Below are 13,503 nucleotides of genomic sequence, written 5' to 3'. Positions count from 1 at the left end.
CTCCTGACCTGGGTGGGTTGGGGCTGGAATGTGGCCCAGATATCCCCTGAATAGAAATCATCATCAGTTCCTTGGACAGTGTCTCAGCTTTGAGAGAGGAGGATAGGGCATATTAATGCATCTGGCTCATTAGGTTACACAGATCTCTGATAGGACAGATGAGTCAGTTTGGATAAAATAGAATAAAGACTCCAAGAGGCAGAAATGAAATGAAGTCAGTTAAGTATAGGTCAGGAAATGAGGACAGTGACAAAAAATATTTTGTTCCACTGACATGACAATGACAGCATAGTAGAGGCAACAGCCCGTTAAGGAATGGTGTGGCCGGTGTAACATAGCCAACTCCCACAATGATAGAGAGACAATCCAATTAAAAAGTGAATAATAAAATTTGGAAGGAAGTCAAAGCCACAGTAGGACGGTACTTCATTCCCTTCAGAACGGCTGCAATAAAAACGATAGACAACGAATCTTGGTAAAGGTTGTAGAGAAGTTGGGACCTTCATGTACTGCTGGAAGGAAATGCAACATGGTGCTGCACAGCCAATAAGAAATCATGTACAGGACACTGGAAGCAGAACTAAAGAGTATAACAAACCTGGTCAAGAGAATCGAGAAAGAATCAAACGAAGCTATAGTTTAATGAAAGACAAACCATAATTAAGAAAACCAGTTAAAATATCAAAAGGACTGCAGTCTATATATATCTTTCAGTACTAACTCTAAATATAAATGGCCTCAACTCTCTAATAGATAAAGAAAATCTTTGTAGGATGTCATACGGGTGAAGGCAGGTACAAGATAGAACGAGGCTTACAGCAACAGCTGGTGAACCAATGTGGTGGGCAAGAGTCCACTAGTAATCCTAAGGGTTGAGAGAAAGTTTTATTTTCTATGAGGGGACCAGTGCCATGTTGAGTCACGTGATGTCTCAAGTGCGGGGGAGGGGGTGTAGGACCTTAAACAAAGAGAAGCTGCCTAGGCTGGCTCTTGGTCCCCTGCTGTGTTATAAGCAGTGATGGCTCAGAGAGTTAGAGATTAAAAGCTGTTTTTTTTTTAAAGAAAGTTTTTTTAGAAAGTCTTTCAGGATATTCACATTCCTTCTAAGTTGGGCTCCACAGGAATTCTGGGTTAAAATCCTAGTTAGACAAGCTACTTCTTAAGGACAGGTATTATTAAAAGGTGATTAAGTTTGTTTTTAAGAAGAAGGGAGTACAGAGATTACCCAAGTCACATGGAGATTTTCATGTTATTAAGGATAAATAAAAATCTGAGGCTCCGGGTAGAGAGCTTGACAGATTGATATGTTTTGGGCTAAAGTCCTGTTTGATAAGTTACTTATTGGTATTATAATTGATAGAAGGTGTTTAATTTGTTTCATGAATTACCCTGTTAAGGGCTATATGGCTCCTTGATGCCGGCTAGTGAGGATTTGTGGTTATTTTTGTTATTTTCCACAACAGGAAGCTCAGATTCTCTTAACATGGGCTCCACGGGAATTTTGGGCTAATTTCCTGATATGACAGATTTAAAAAGCCTGACAGGCTCATACACTGTTGTTTAGATTACTTCCTTCTTTAAAATTGTTTAATCTTCATAATGGGCATGACTTTGAGTTTTATGGTTATATTATTACTCTGGGAGAGAGTGCAAGATACAAGCTTTTCTGGTTACAGACTAAGGAACACAGTATTTTGGGAGAAAGGTTTTGTCTTTTTGTTTTTAAAAACAGTAATTAGGATCTGGAAACCCCACAGAGTCATAGTGATCAGATTTGACAGAGGGAGACTGCCTGAAAAACTAGATTCGAGAGAATCAAACAAAAAGATATCTCTATTCTAAACTTTTGTCTTGAGAATTATATTTTGCAGAATGTACCTACTTGGATTCCTGATCTCAAGGACTTTCAGCTGGGTCCACTCAAGACAGGCACATCAGGCTACTCCATTTTCCCCACCCCCTACCCCCCAAGAATATCTCAATGTCCATGTACGGCTTGAAGAAGTTATATTAGAGTTGTCACCCCAGTTCCCTGGACATTTTGGGGGGGGGAGCTGAAAGTGGTTATCCTAAGGTTATTTTTTTGAGGAATTTAGAAATGGTTGTAACTTAACAGGGAGGAATTAGCTAGATTGAGTTGTATAGCCATAATCTCATTTGGTAACTAAGTAAAAATCATATCTTTGCTCTGGTATATAATTTATTTGTTGAAAAAGTTTAAAAGTACAAAGGTTTAGAGCCAATCCTTCTATTGATGTCGTTACAAACTTCTGAGTTGATTACACATGTGAGTTAAGGCCCAAATAGCAAATTCATGGCTCTAAGTTTGTTAGAATACTTTCAAGATAATAGATAGTTAACGGACAACAGTCCAGATTACCTTATATAGATGGATGTTTTTCAAAAATACCAGAAATCCACAAAATATGAGATGTAAAGTTATTTATCTTTGGTTGAGACATATCTGCTCCTAACAGTTCCCATTTGGTGGATTTAACAAAGAAATTGAGCATCTTTACCTCCGGGTGAGGTAATACTTTGTGGCTAGGCAGCCAGTGGACAGAAACTGCCCATTTCACCTACTGACTAATACTGTCCAAAAAGGGACACTCTATGCAGAATAGTTGTTGACTGATAATCTCTACCAAGCCAGAATTATCAGCCCTTTGCGGGTTCTGCATTTCAAGAGTCTGTCAGTTGATTTTGGGCCAAAAGGCTGAAGACTTGCACTCACATGTTGCTAACAGAGGACTATGCTCATATTTAAATATTTCATATTTAAATATGGTAACTGGAAATTATAAAATCCCTGTGAAGACCATATCGCGGTGCTCTGGAGAGAAGCAGGTCGGATGAGTGAGAGCAGAGGAATTCTAACAGTGTGGCATACCCTAGCGTACCATTTCACTGAGCTAACAGAGTCCTTCAGCGTATGCAGCTCCTTAAATACTACGTGGCGATCTAAAAGCTGCGGACATTACCAGCCAGCCACCTGATGCCCGTAACAGACACACACACAGTTCCACGACTGTATTTCCCAAGAGTCTCAATCTGTTGTTTTCTTTGTTCTGCTAGGGTAAAAACTTCCTGAAATGGTTACCATGCTAAAACACAGTTTGGGGAGAAATGGAGTCTGGTCCTGGGCCATGGTAACTCACATTTGGCTTCAGAATAAATTGTCTCTTATTCTCTTTAGAAAAACCGAGATAGCTACTTTTTTTTTTCATATATACACTGTCTGATATATTATTTAGCCAACAGAGCCTTTCAGTATACGCAGCAAGATGATTTAAGCATGAAATGTTTATATTACCGACGTTCCCCAAATGCTTAGAAAAGTAACTCATAACCTGTAGCTTCCTCTTTCAAACTATCAAACAGAATACTGACAGGACCTGTTGGAATTGAAACTGCAGGCCCCTGAGGAAAAGCCCGTATCTAATCAAAGGTTAGTATGTAGCTCATCCCTGTTGCCTAGTAAATCCTCACCAAATACATAAATAAACATGGCAGGACTTTTGAGTTAAAAATTTATACTTCTATTAAAAAAAAAAAAGACAACAGCAGAAATCTGTGATTGGTATGGTCTCCTAAAATCTAGCTTTAGTGTTTTCTCTTTGGAAAAGGAGGATAACTGCAAGCATTTATATCAAGTATACTCTTGTAAGTAGTGGGTTTGAACTTGGGGCCTCACATGTGCTCTGCAAGCACTCTACCACTACGCGACGTCTCCAGCTCATTCCTCTTTCTTCCTTCATGTCTCTCCTCCTTTCTTCTGAGACCAACTCTTGGCTGCTCTGAACCAAGCAGGTTGGCTCTGAATTTGGGTCCTCCTGTCTGTCTCTCAGCTGACTGGGATTACAGAAGTACACCATCATCCCTGCCTTCCTGTCCTCTGTAGTCTTGCTTCTATCTGTGTAAGAGGTGCCTATGACAATAGAGTTACCCTGATTTAGAGAAGACTTTGGATACAGTCTTTTGTATACAGTAGAAAAATAGGAGGAAGGGAGAGGCTGAAATAATGGATCTCAGAAGTCTTCATAGCGAGTTGAAAAGTCACATAGACTCAGTGGTTGGGCACTGAGTTAACTAAAGGAATCCTCCTGTAGTCAACATTGTCTTTGGCGAGTTGGAAGATGTAACACACCTGGAAGGGTCAGTATATGGTTTAATTCCAAGGACACTGTTGGGACAGTATGGTGTTTGAAAACAGCAGGGCAAGCTCTGGGAGGGGCAGATGCAGCCTATGTAACTGAGTATGCAAATATGCCACCCTGGAAAGTAAAATGTACAGGATGGTTTGACCTTAGGAGAGGAAGGAGGGTTCAGTTGGACAGCAGCCCCCACCAGGCAAGGTGGAAGCCACTCTTAAAGTTCATGCCATGATGTGAGGCGGGTGTGACAAAGAGTGGGTGCTGCTATTTCTCATGCTGAGGTCGGAAGATCACGTCAGGAAGAATTCTGAGAAACAAATGAAGGAAAACGACATACAGGAGTAGCTGGAGGAATTACAGATGCCTTCTGCAGAAGAGGTGCTAGGGGCCTGTACACCCTGAAGTGGTTCTACTTGAGGTGGTAAGTACACTTACTCTGCTTCCCACAGGCACCTCTCTGAGCAAAGGAAGGAGTCACAGATACCAGAAAATAATGAAACCACTGTACCACCATCCAGGAAGCATGTGTGTGCAATGCTCACACCCAAAAGACTTCACAGAGAGTTTAGGAATCCTTGGCTTAGAAGTTATAACAGACCGGGATGTCATCTTATAAAAGAAAGCAGATTTCCCCACCGGATGTCAAATACTCCTGACTCGGAAAATTGAATTTATCATGCACAGAGGGAGGTGGGCAGAGCATGTATTGGATAGCTTGCAAGGTCTTTCTTCAAACTGGGCTTTCCTAATTCCAAAGGGGCTTTAAAATAATTTCACAATAGCAAGCATTTATATCAAGTATTTAAAACAACTCTTTGTTGGTGCTCTTTCCATGAAAGGGTTAAATAACAACGATGTCCTTTATACTGTAGCAACCAATGCAGGACCAAACAGATGATCAAGGCGCCAACCTGACTTCCTGGATGTATCTGGAAAGATTTCTGTTTACTAACTGTAAACTGTAATGGCATATGATTATTCTATTACGAGAAATAGAAAAGTGTTTTCCATAAGTTGCTTTTCAAGAGCAACTCGGCTACAGCCCAGGGCACAGGTGCAGGCACCCCAAAGTATTTGCAAGACGTTTGTGCTCAATCACAGAAACTTTCTAAGCAGCTAACAGGCTCTCCTAGCAGGTGTGCCTATGAGTACTCTCACTGACAGTGGGACAGCATTTCTTTGTTCTGTGGATCTATGCTCTGGCGAATTCACTGAGGCCTAAACCTTAGGAGCATTTCTGTGTTAACTGGAGAGAAGAAACGCAGGTAAATCTCTATCTTAACTCTCTCTAAAAGGAAAGCAGCAAATCAAATTATGTGAGTGATGCCCATTTCTTTTTTTTGGTTTCTTTTTTTCGGAGCTGGGGACCGAACCCAGGGCCTTGCGCTTCCTAGGCAAGCGCTCTACCACTGAGCTAAATCCCCAACCCCGCCCATTTCTTTAAGAGACAGATTCAGTAATCTGAAAACATTTTCTATCATTCTAACCATGCTTATATTTTGTTTGAACTTGTTCTTTACAGTAATAATTTTGAAAGACCCTCAACCCTGAAATAATTAGATACATCCTATTTGAAATTATTTCAGTGTTTCCTACCTGCATATATACTCAATTATAATAAGGTTTTAATAAATGTCTGTTGTCAACACTAGACGTTGCTGCTTGAAAATGATTGACCAAGTGTCCAAAGGGCTCTGAACCTGAAGGAGAAGGCGCATGTGTCTGCCTTGTGGCTGAAAAGGGGTGTGTGTGTGTGTGTGTGTGTGTAATTCATTAATACAATTCTAATGATACACCTACTTACTAAAGGCCCCGACTTTCTGGCTGTTGGTCTTCTGTGGGGCACCACTGCATCTGCAAGTAGTAGTGTCTTCATGGTCCTACTTTATCCACTTCCTATGGCTCAAATTTCCCATTCAAATTGCTCTTTCAAAATGGAGCAGAAAAATCTATCATCAATGGTAGATGTAAAGCGACACGGAGGCTGCATTCTTCCCACCTCCAAATCAAGTAACGGGAGACTGGCACTAGACCTATAGAAACATCTGTTGGATGCCAGCACTCTGCTATGCCTTTCCCTTAGCTCTCAACAAGGCAAAAGCCACATAGACATTAACGCCACAGAGAATTTCAGGGTTATTTTAACAGTGTACTTTCCATTCCCTTTTATCTATTGAACACAAGCTGATGAAGAAACTTCTCTAGGACAGTGTTTTTCACACTTTCACGTACATCACAATCACCATGAAGATTTAAGATGACCTGGATAGTCCGGCCTTATCTGTTGACTTTCTGATTGCCTGGGTTGAAGCAGGGCCCAGGAATCTGTCTATCTCTTGAGTTCCCAGGCAATGCTGCTTCTGGCCTTTGTCTATAGGACCATGCTTCCTTTCTTAACTCGGATCTCCACGGCTGAGGTTAAGTCATGTTCTAGACTAGTGTCTGAAAGAGAGGTGAGCTGTGCTGCACAAGGTATTAGAAAAGACGTGCACAGCCATACCGCCCTTAAACCCACCTGATCTCAAAGCAAAATAGTAGTAAAGTATACATAACTCTCCTGAAGAAAGAGATCACATGCTCTCTGTGTGACATGTTCATGTATGTGGTGTGTTCATGTGTGTGTTGGTATACATATATGCGTGTGTGGTGGCACTCATATATGCATATGACTGGGTGAGCTATCTGACAACATTAAGTGTCACTTTTAAAAATGCCATCTACGGGGTTGGGGATTTAGCTCAGCGGTAGAGCGCTTGCCTAGTGAGCGCAAGGCCCTGGGTTCGGTCCCCAGCTCCGGAAAAAAAAAAAAAAAGAAAAGAAAAAAGGAGGCAGGCTTGCCACCAATTTCTTTAAAAAAAAAAAAAATGCCATCTACATCCTTTGAGATAAGGTATCTGACCTGTTTGGAACTCATCAATTAGCCTAGGCTGGACAGGTAGGGAGCCCCCAGGGACCCTTCTGTTTCCATCTCCTCAGTGATGGAACTGCAAGAATGTGTTACCTTGGTGATAGGGCCTAAGCTCAGGTCCTCCTACTTACAGACAAACACTGTGCCAGCAGAAATTGCTCCTCTGGGCTTTAACCTTCTTGTAATTCAGGATAAGAGTGTCTACAAAGCTTCCTTAGAGGGGGTGCCTTTATCAGAAGGAAGACCACCGTACTCACCAGAGAGGAAATATGCCCAGCCGTGTGGTGATAAAAACCACAGCAAACATGACAAACAGGAGATCACACAGTTTCTGAAATTTGGCATAATTTGCCATTTTGGCAGCCTATAAGAGGAAGGAACGCAATTCACTCAGTTAAACTGATAAGAACAGTTTCCTTCAGTGTGCATCAGCCCCCAGTGAAGTATAGCTTACCACATGCATAAGAATGCACGTGCCACACACTGGCATTTATAAATTACTCAAAAGTTTAGCAAAATGTAGCATCAACCATACATACACTACAAATGTCAGAGTTAATAAAAATATTTACTAACCCCAAAAATTCAATTATATGGCTGATTTTAGAAGAGAGGACAAATAAGAAACTTTCTTGCATTGTATTTTGATGTTAGCAAGCCAGAGATATCAGGACAGAGATCACATATCAGGTCAATATAAAGTCTTCATTGCACCCTGAATGCTGAGGTCATCGGCTACAGCTTTTCCACAGTGCCCTGCCCTTCTACTTTGAGGTTTGTGTTTCCTTCCTTCCACTTTTTTCTCTTCCTTCTTTCCCTTCTTTTTTTGGGGGGTGGGGTTGAGACAGGGTTTCTCTGTATAGTCCTGGCTGCCCTGGAACTTGCTCTGTAGACCATGCTAGCCTCAAGCTCACAGAGATCCACCAAGTGCTTCCCAAGTGCTGGGATTAAAGCTGTGTGCTACCACGCCTGGCTGGACCTGTGCTTTCTTTAGCAATCACAGAGGTGCTTTGGGAAGATGAGTTCCTAGCTTATCCTTAAAAACTCTGAGATGAAGTCAGCATCATGACTATGTTATATCCGTGACTATTTCTGGAGGATTTTAGCCCTATCACAGGCTTATTTTCTAGATGAAACTTCTAATCCTCTGATATCTGCAGGAAATACTTCCATGTTGAGGACATCAGTTTCAGCGGCAGGCAAGCACACTGCTTTCTCCACTGTCGCTTCTTAAGGTGACTTTAAGGATAAGCACAGGAAGGCCTGGAAGGGAACGTTTTTCCCCCCCCATTTCTTAAAGTTGTGCAGAGTCCACAGCATTTACACACTACTGGAAACTGTAGCTCTCTTCTGCAGCACAAGATTACTTTCCATGTGTGGGAAAATTAGTTGCTGGAAAAGATGTTGCTAGCATCCTTGGAGGTATCCATGTTAGTGTTAAGTGCACAAAGCTATGAGAGCAATGTGTCTTAGAAGGAAATAGCCATCACCTGAATGGAAGTCAAGATTATGAGCTCTTCATTTCATGAATACTTGAAGTGCAACACCATGAATTACATCAAAAGGAAAGTACTTTTGGCTACCTTCTGGCTCGGTATCACCAACACATCCCTCTTCTTTGACATTCATCCATCAGAAGTGACAGATAAGCAACAGCTGCAAACTCGCTAGGGATGTGTGATTTCATTAACTGGACATTTCCAAGCATTATCTATGATGTCAAGCAGAATCCTGGTTATGAAAACCTTTTGCTTTTAAGGCTCATAATTGGATTCTTAGATCAGCTACCTTTTCTGGGTGAAAGGGGATGGACGATGATTCAACAAATATCTCCTCTACCACAGCTCTAGCCAAACTGCATGCCAGAGATTTCCACAGGAATTAACAGTGGCCCGAGGTCTAGGATTGATTTCTACAAGTAGGGGTGCAGTATAAATGTCCCCTTCTAAGTCTACACTGGATACAATCAAACTGCAATAGAATTTCAGGGGACTTCCTGCCTACTACACAAATTTCTTCATTTAAAACTGCCCTGAATGAAGTTCAGCTTGAATCACATAACAGTCATGGCCACAAACTATCTTCTGACTTACGACCACTTTAATTTTATAACCTTCAGGGGACCAAAAATTTTGATGAGGTTTTACACTCGGTTCAAACCTTAATTTACCACCTCTATGAAAGATTAACTGTGAACATCTGTGCCTCTGATGGCAGTGACAGATTATGACTGAGGATTCTTCTTAGCAACAGAAACATGACACAGCAGGGGGAAGAAAAGGACTCCAAGAGCCAATTCTATGCAAACTCTGTACATGTTTGGGTTAATTTTGACCAGTCATAAAATTCCTTAGCATTTCTTAGCATAGAGTTAAAAGATTTATTTATGCACATAACACTGAGTTTGACTCTGAAAGTAGTAAATTCTTTACATACCTTTGGTATAAAAGTTACAATTCATATGCCTCTTTCACTCTTAAAAAACCACTAGTATAATATTATACACTGGTAACAAAAAATCAAACTGACTAATTGTATTGCGAGACTAAACTGGGTTATAAGTAGTTTTCAGATAAATCAGCAAGACTCTTAGAAAACGTATTGAAACAGTGATTTTTCTGTTAAACAACCAACCATTCGGATGTGGACTGGCCAAACCTTCCAGTTCCCTATCAGCCAATGATGCTAATGAAGCTCACTTTGGACACACATTTTCATGGTAATCTAAAGTCTCAGATTTGCCAGTTTAATCCACTAAGTAACAGCTGGTGGTTTCAAAGCACCATCCCCTACACCACACGGCAGCTGGTCTGGGGACTTTGAGTTCTGGATTTTTGTCTTCCTCAAGATGAAAGGAAAAGGTTTACCTCTAGCAGAGCATCAGCTGAGTCGTGAAGACAGAGGACCAGGGTTCCTACTCGGGCCATGTTGTTGACATATGAAAAAGTTATTAAGAAAATGGTTGCAAGGTGGTGCAGGAACATAATGCCGAAGTCCTCAAGGAAGGAAAAACAAAATACAGTAGGTAAGTGTTCAGCAACATAGTGTTTTTTTCCACCCCATCCATTTACTCTCTAAGCCAGAACATGGGGGAGGATCTCCAGAACAATAGCATCAGTGTACTTCGTGGTTAAGATTCAGCTCCTACCCCTTTGAGATTTCCCATTTATGGGGGTGGGGGGAGATATTCAAGTGACCATGGAGAATGGGTTCAACACTGTAGTGAGTCAGATCACAAGAGGAGGAATCACCACAGAATTTTAAGCAAAGAAAAGCACTACTTAGACCTGTTTTTTGCTTTGTCATGTTTAAGTGTCTCACAAAGGCATGTGCTCGAAACGAAGGCCCAAGCTCAAAGGCTTAGACCCAGTCATGGTGTTACCGGATGAGCCTACTGGAATGAAGTTAGGGTACTGAGAGAATGTTGTGAAAGATGTTGGAAAGTGGACCCTTTCCTGTCCCTCTTGTGTTCTAGCTTCCATATCATGAGTAGCTTACACAGCTATATCCTCAATATGCTAAACATGTCAATCATCCATTGACTAGAACCTCTGAAAACATGAACATAGATGAACCCTTTTATCTTATAAATTGATTTGGCTCAGGCATTTTGTTACAGTAACAACAACAGCAAGAACAACAAAAACCTAACAAACTTTAAGTTCTTTGGGATGACAGTATATATGTATCCCTTGGATACTTAGTGGTTGCAATTTCTGAAAACACACACATGCACATACACATATATACATTCATTCATATTCTCTCTCTCTCTCTCTCTCTCTCTCTCTCTCTCTCTCTCTCTGGAAATTAACCAAGAGCTTTGCGTATGCTAGGGAAACACTCTTACATTCTACATTCCCATCTTTCCTTTTACTTCTTACTTTAAGATAGTTCTTAACTAAGTTGCCTAGGCTGGCTTTGAACTTGTAATCTTCTTGCCTTAGCTACTTAAGTAGTTGGGGTTACATGCCTGTGCTACCAGGCTCAGATATACAAAATATTATTATTCTTTTAAGCAAGTGGTATATTTGAAGAGATATCCAGTTAAAGTAAGGAGAAAGGAAGACCTGACTCCTGGGATGTTCAGTCTCTGTTGTTTACATAAATCCTAATAAACAACATATTTAGTTTTACCATAATGTAATGGTTGAATACATATACATATATGTATGTGTGTATATATATGTGTGTGTGTGCATATATGTATATGTGTGTACACATATGTATGTATGTGTGTGCATATATGTGTGTGTGTGTGTGTGTGTGTGTGTGTGTGTGTGTGTATGTATCTATTTTTTTCCCCTGAAATTCATGTTAGAATCCTAATGATGAAAATGAAGGTGTTTGGGGGGTGGTATTGATTAGGTCAGGACAAAGATTAGTGTCTCTACATGAGAGGCCCATGAGAGCAACACTGTCCCATCTGTGACATGAGGACATAGCTGGAGGGTGCCATGTATGAACCAGGAAATGAGCCCTCATGGTGTGCCAAGCCTATCAGTGCTTTGAGCTGAGGCTCACAAGCCTCCACAACAGGAAGGGATAAAATTTATCTTGTTTATAAGCTGCCAAGACGGCATTTTGTTTTAGAAGTTGAGGCAGATTAAGAGGTAGACTGGTTTTGGTTATTGTGTGAGTTTCTTGGAACGTGCATCTCCTTGTTAGTGTCCATCACCTAGAGCATCCTCACTGGGTGCTAAAGGACACGCTGGGTTTTCTAGTAGGAAGGGTGAGAACAGAGGCCATGGTGGAAACTATAGATATTATTTTTAATGGTTTCTTTTGGCTACTACCATTACTTTTTATTAATTGTTTTTATTTATGTGTGTGTTATGTAAATATTTGTCCCGTGTGAGCAGTGTACACAGAAGCTGGAAGAGGGTATCATATCCACTTGGAATTGGAGTTAATAGCAGTTGTGAATCACCTGACATGTGCTAGGAATCAAACTCAGGTCCCCTGGAAGAACAAGTAGTAAGCTAGTTCTCTTAGCCCCTGGGTCAGCTCTCCAGCTTCAATTACCACTACTTAAAAAAAAAAATTATTTATTTGGTGAATAGAAAGTAACTGTTCTATTGTTTGATCACGGATATGTAACTATTCCAGGTAGCCAACGGCTGTGCTGACAGAATAATAGCAAGTTAAGAAGTGAATGATAGGGGTTGGGGATTTGGCTCAGTGGTAGAGCGCTTGCCTAGCAAGCGCAAGGCCCTGGGTTTGGTCCCCAGCTCTGAGAAAAAAAAAAAAAAAAAAGAAGAAGTGAATGATAAAATTCTTCTGTGGCTTCAGAGGTGACTAGACACGGCACTAGAGTAGCCATAGAGCTCTTGCAGGTACTCCTCTCCTATACTCCCATTCCTCAGGGTAAGGTAATGCCGCTGGTTTGCATTTTACCCATGCCTTCGCCTCCTTGCAACTTCCATTGGGACTACTCTCCAGGTGGTTCTGAGAATGAATATGGTCTACAGTGCCCAGGCTGTCATTCGGTCAAACTAGGTTGAGTTTTTCTGACGTGGAGGCAAAGATAATTAACTCAGACACAGCCTCAGCTCTCTGTGGATGTAAACTCATCTTGGCTCTGGGGAACATGGCACCCTTAGGTCTTCTCTACAGCTGCTTTGTTTTTTTCCCTCTGAGACAACTTTGCATCCAGGGCCGCTGACAATTGGTCTCCTAGTTACTTACCAGTCCTGGCCCCACAGACACCTCTACAACTCAAGGAAGCATCTATTCCTAAATTCTAGTCTCTAATTTAACTCAGTTAGACAACTGCTATCTAGACATGCCCACGCTCAGTTAAATGAGTTTCTATTTTAACATGAAAGTTCAGCAAAAGTTATGACCAGGAACTCACAACACGATGACTCCTTAAGACTGTCTGACTCTTAGTTTAATTACAACACGCACGCTACCTGAGAGGCAACTTGAAATGCAGGTGCCAACTCAATGCTTTGCAATTTCTGGCCAAGGCATCGACTTCCTCATTTTACAATTAAGATGCTGGATTAGATCTTTTGTTAGCTGTCCGTTCTATAACTCTCAGCTTAGTGGCTCCAGTGACTGACCCCTGAAGTCTTTACCTGTCTAACTCACAGAGAATTTAAGAATGTATACCCATTCAGGCGTATGCCGGCAAAAGCATCCATCAACCCATCAAATGCCCCCAGCTCCCCTCTAGTTAACAACAGGTCAAGAGCTGTTGGTGTCACTGTGCTTTGCATTTGGAAAAGTCACCCTCAACACCTCTAATACTCTTACAAGCTTTGTGGTCAACTTTGGTGAAGATGCTCAAGGGTCGCTTTGGTTCCTAGGAAGGTGCCTGGCATCGATAACCTCCCCTAGAGGTCAACCTCTGAGCGCTAAACCATATGCCAGCTCCATCAAAGAGGTTAGATAGTTAATAACAAAAACACGACGATGTACCTTTCAACTGATTCA

General features: G+C 41.3%; 1 protein-coding gene across 2 annotated transcripts in view; it reads right to left on the bottom strand.

Moving 5' to 3' along the window:
* Cers6 (ceramide synthase 6) overlaps nucleotides 1-13,503 on the bottom strand; it is a 231,728-nt gene that overhangs the window by 30,097 nt on the left and 188,128 nt on the right. For both annotated transcript variants that reach the window (XM_032903424.1, XM_032903425.1), the window contains exons 7-8: nucleotides 9,930-10,058; nucleotides 7,320-7,426 (exon numbers count right to left, since the gene is read on the bottom strand). In XM_032903424.1, the coding sequence (XP_032759315.1) occupies nucleotides 7,320-7,426; nucleotides 9,930-10,058 (236 nt within the window). The remainder of the gene's footprint in view (nucleotides 1-7,319; nucleotides 7,427-9,929; nucleotides 10,059-13,503) is intronic.

This window comes from Rattus rattus, chromosome 5 (assembly GCF_011064425.1).
Source record: "Rattus rattus isolate New Zealand chromosome 5, Rrattus_CSIRO_v1, whole genome shotgun sequence".
Classification (NCBI taxonomy): Eukaryota; Metazoa; Chordata; class Mammalia; order Rodentia; family Muridae; genus Rattus; species Rattus rattus.
Note: the sequence above shows the minus strand (reverse complement) of the source record. Positions and strands in the feature narration are given on the sequence as shown.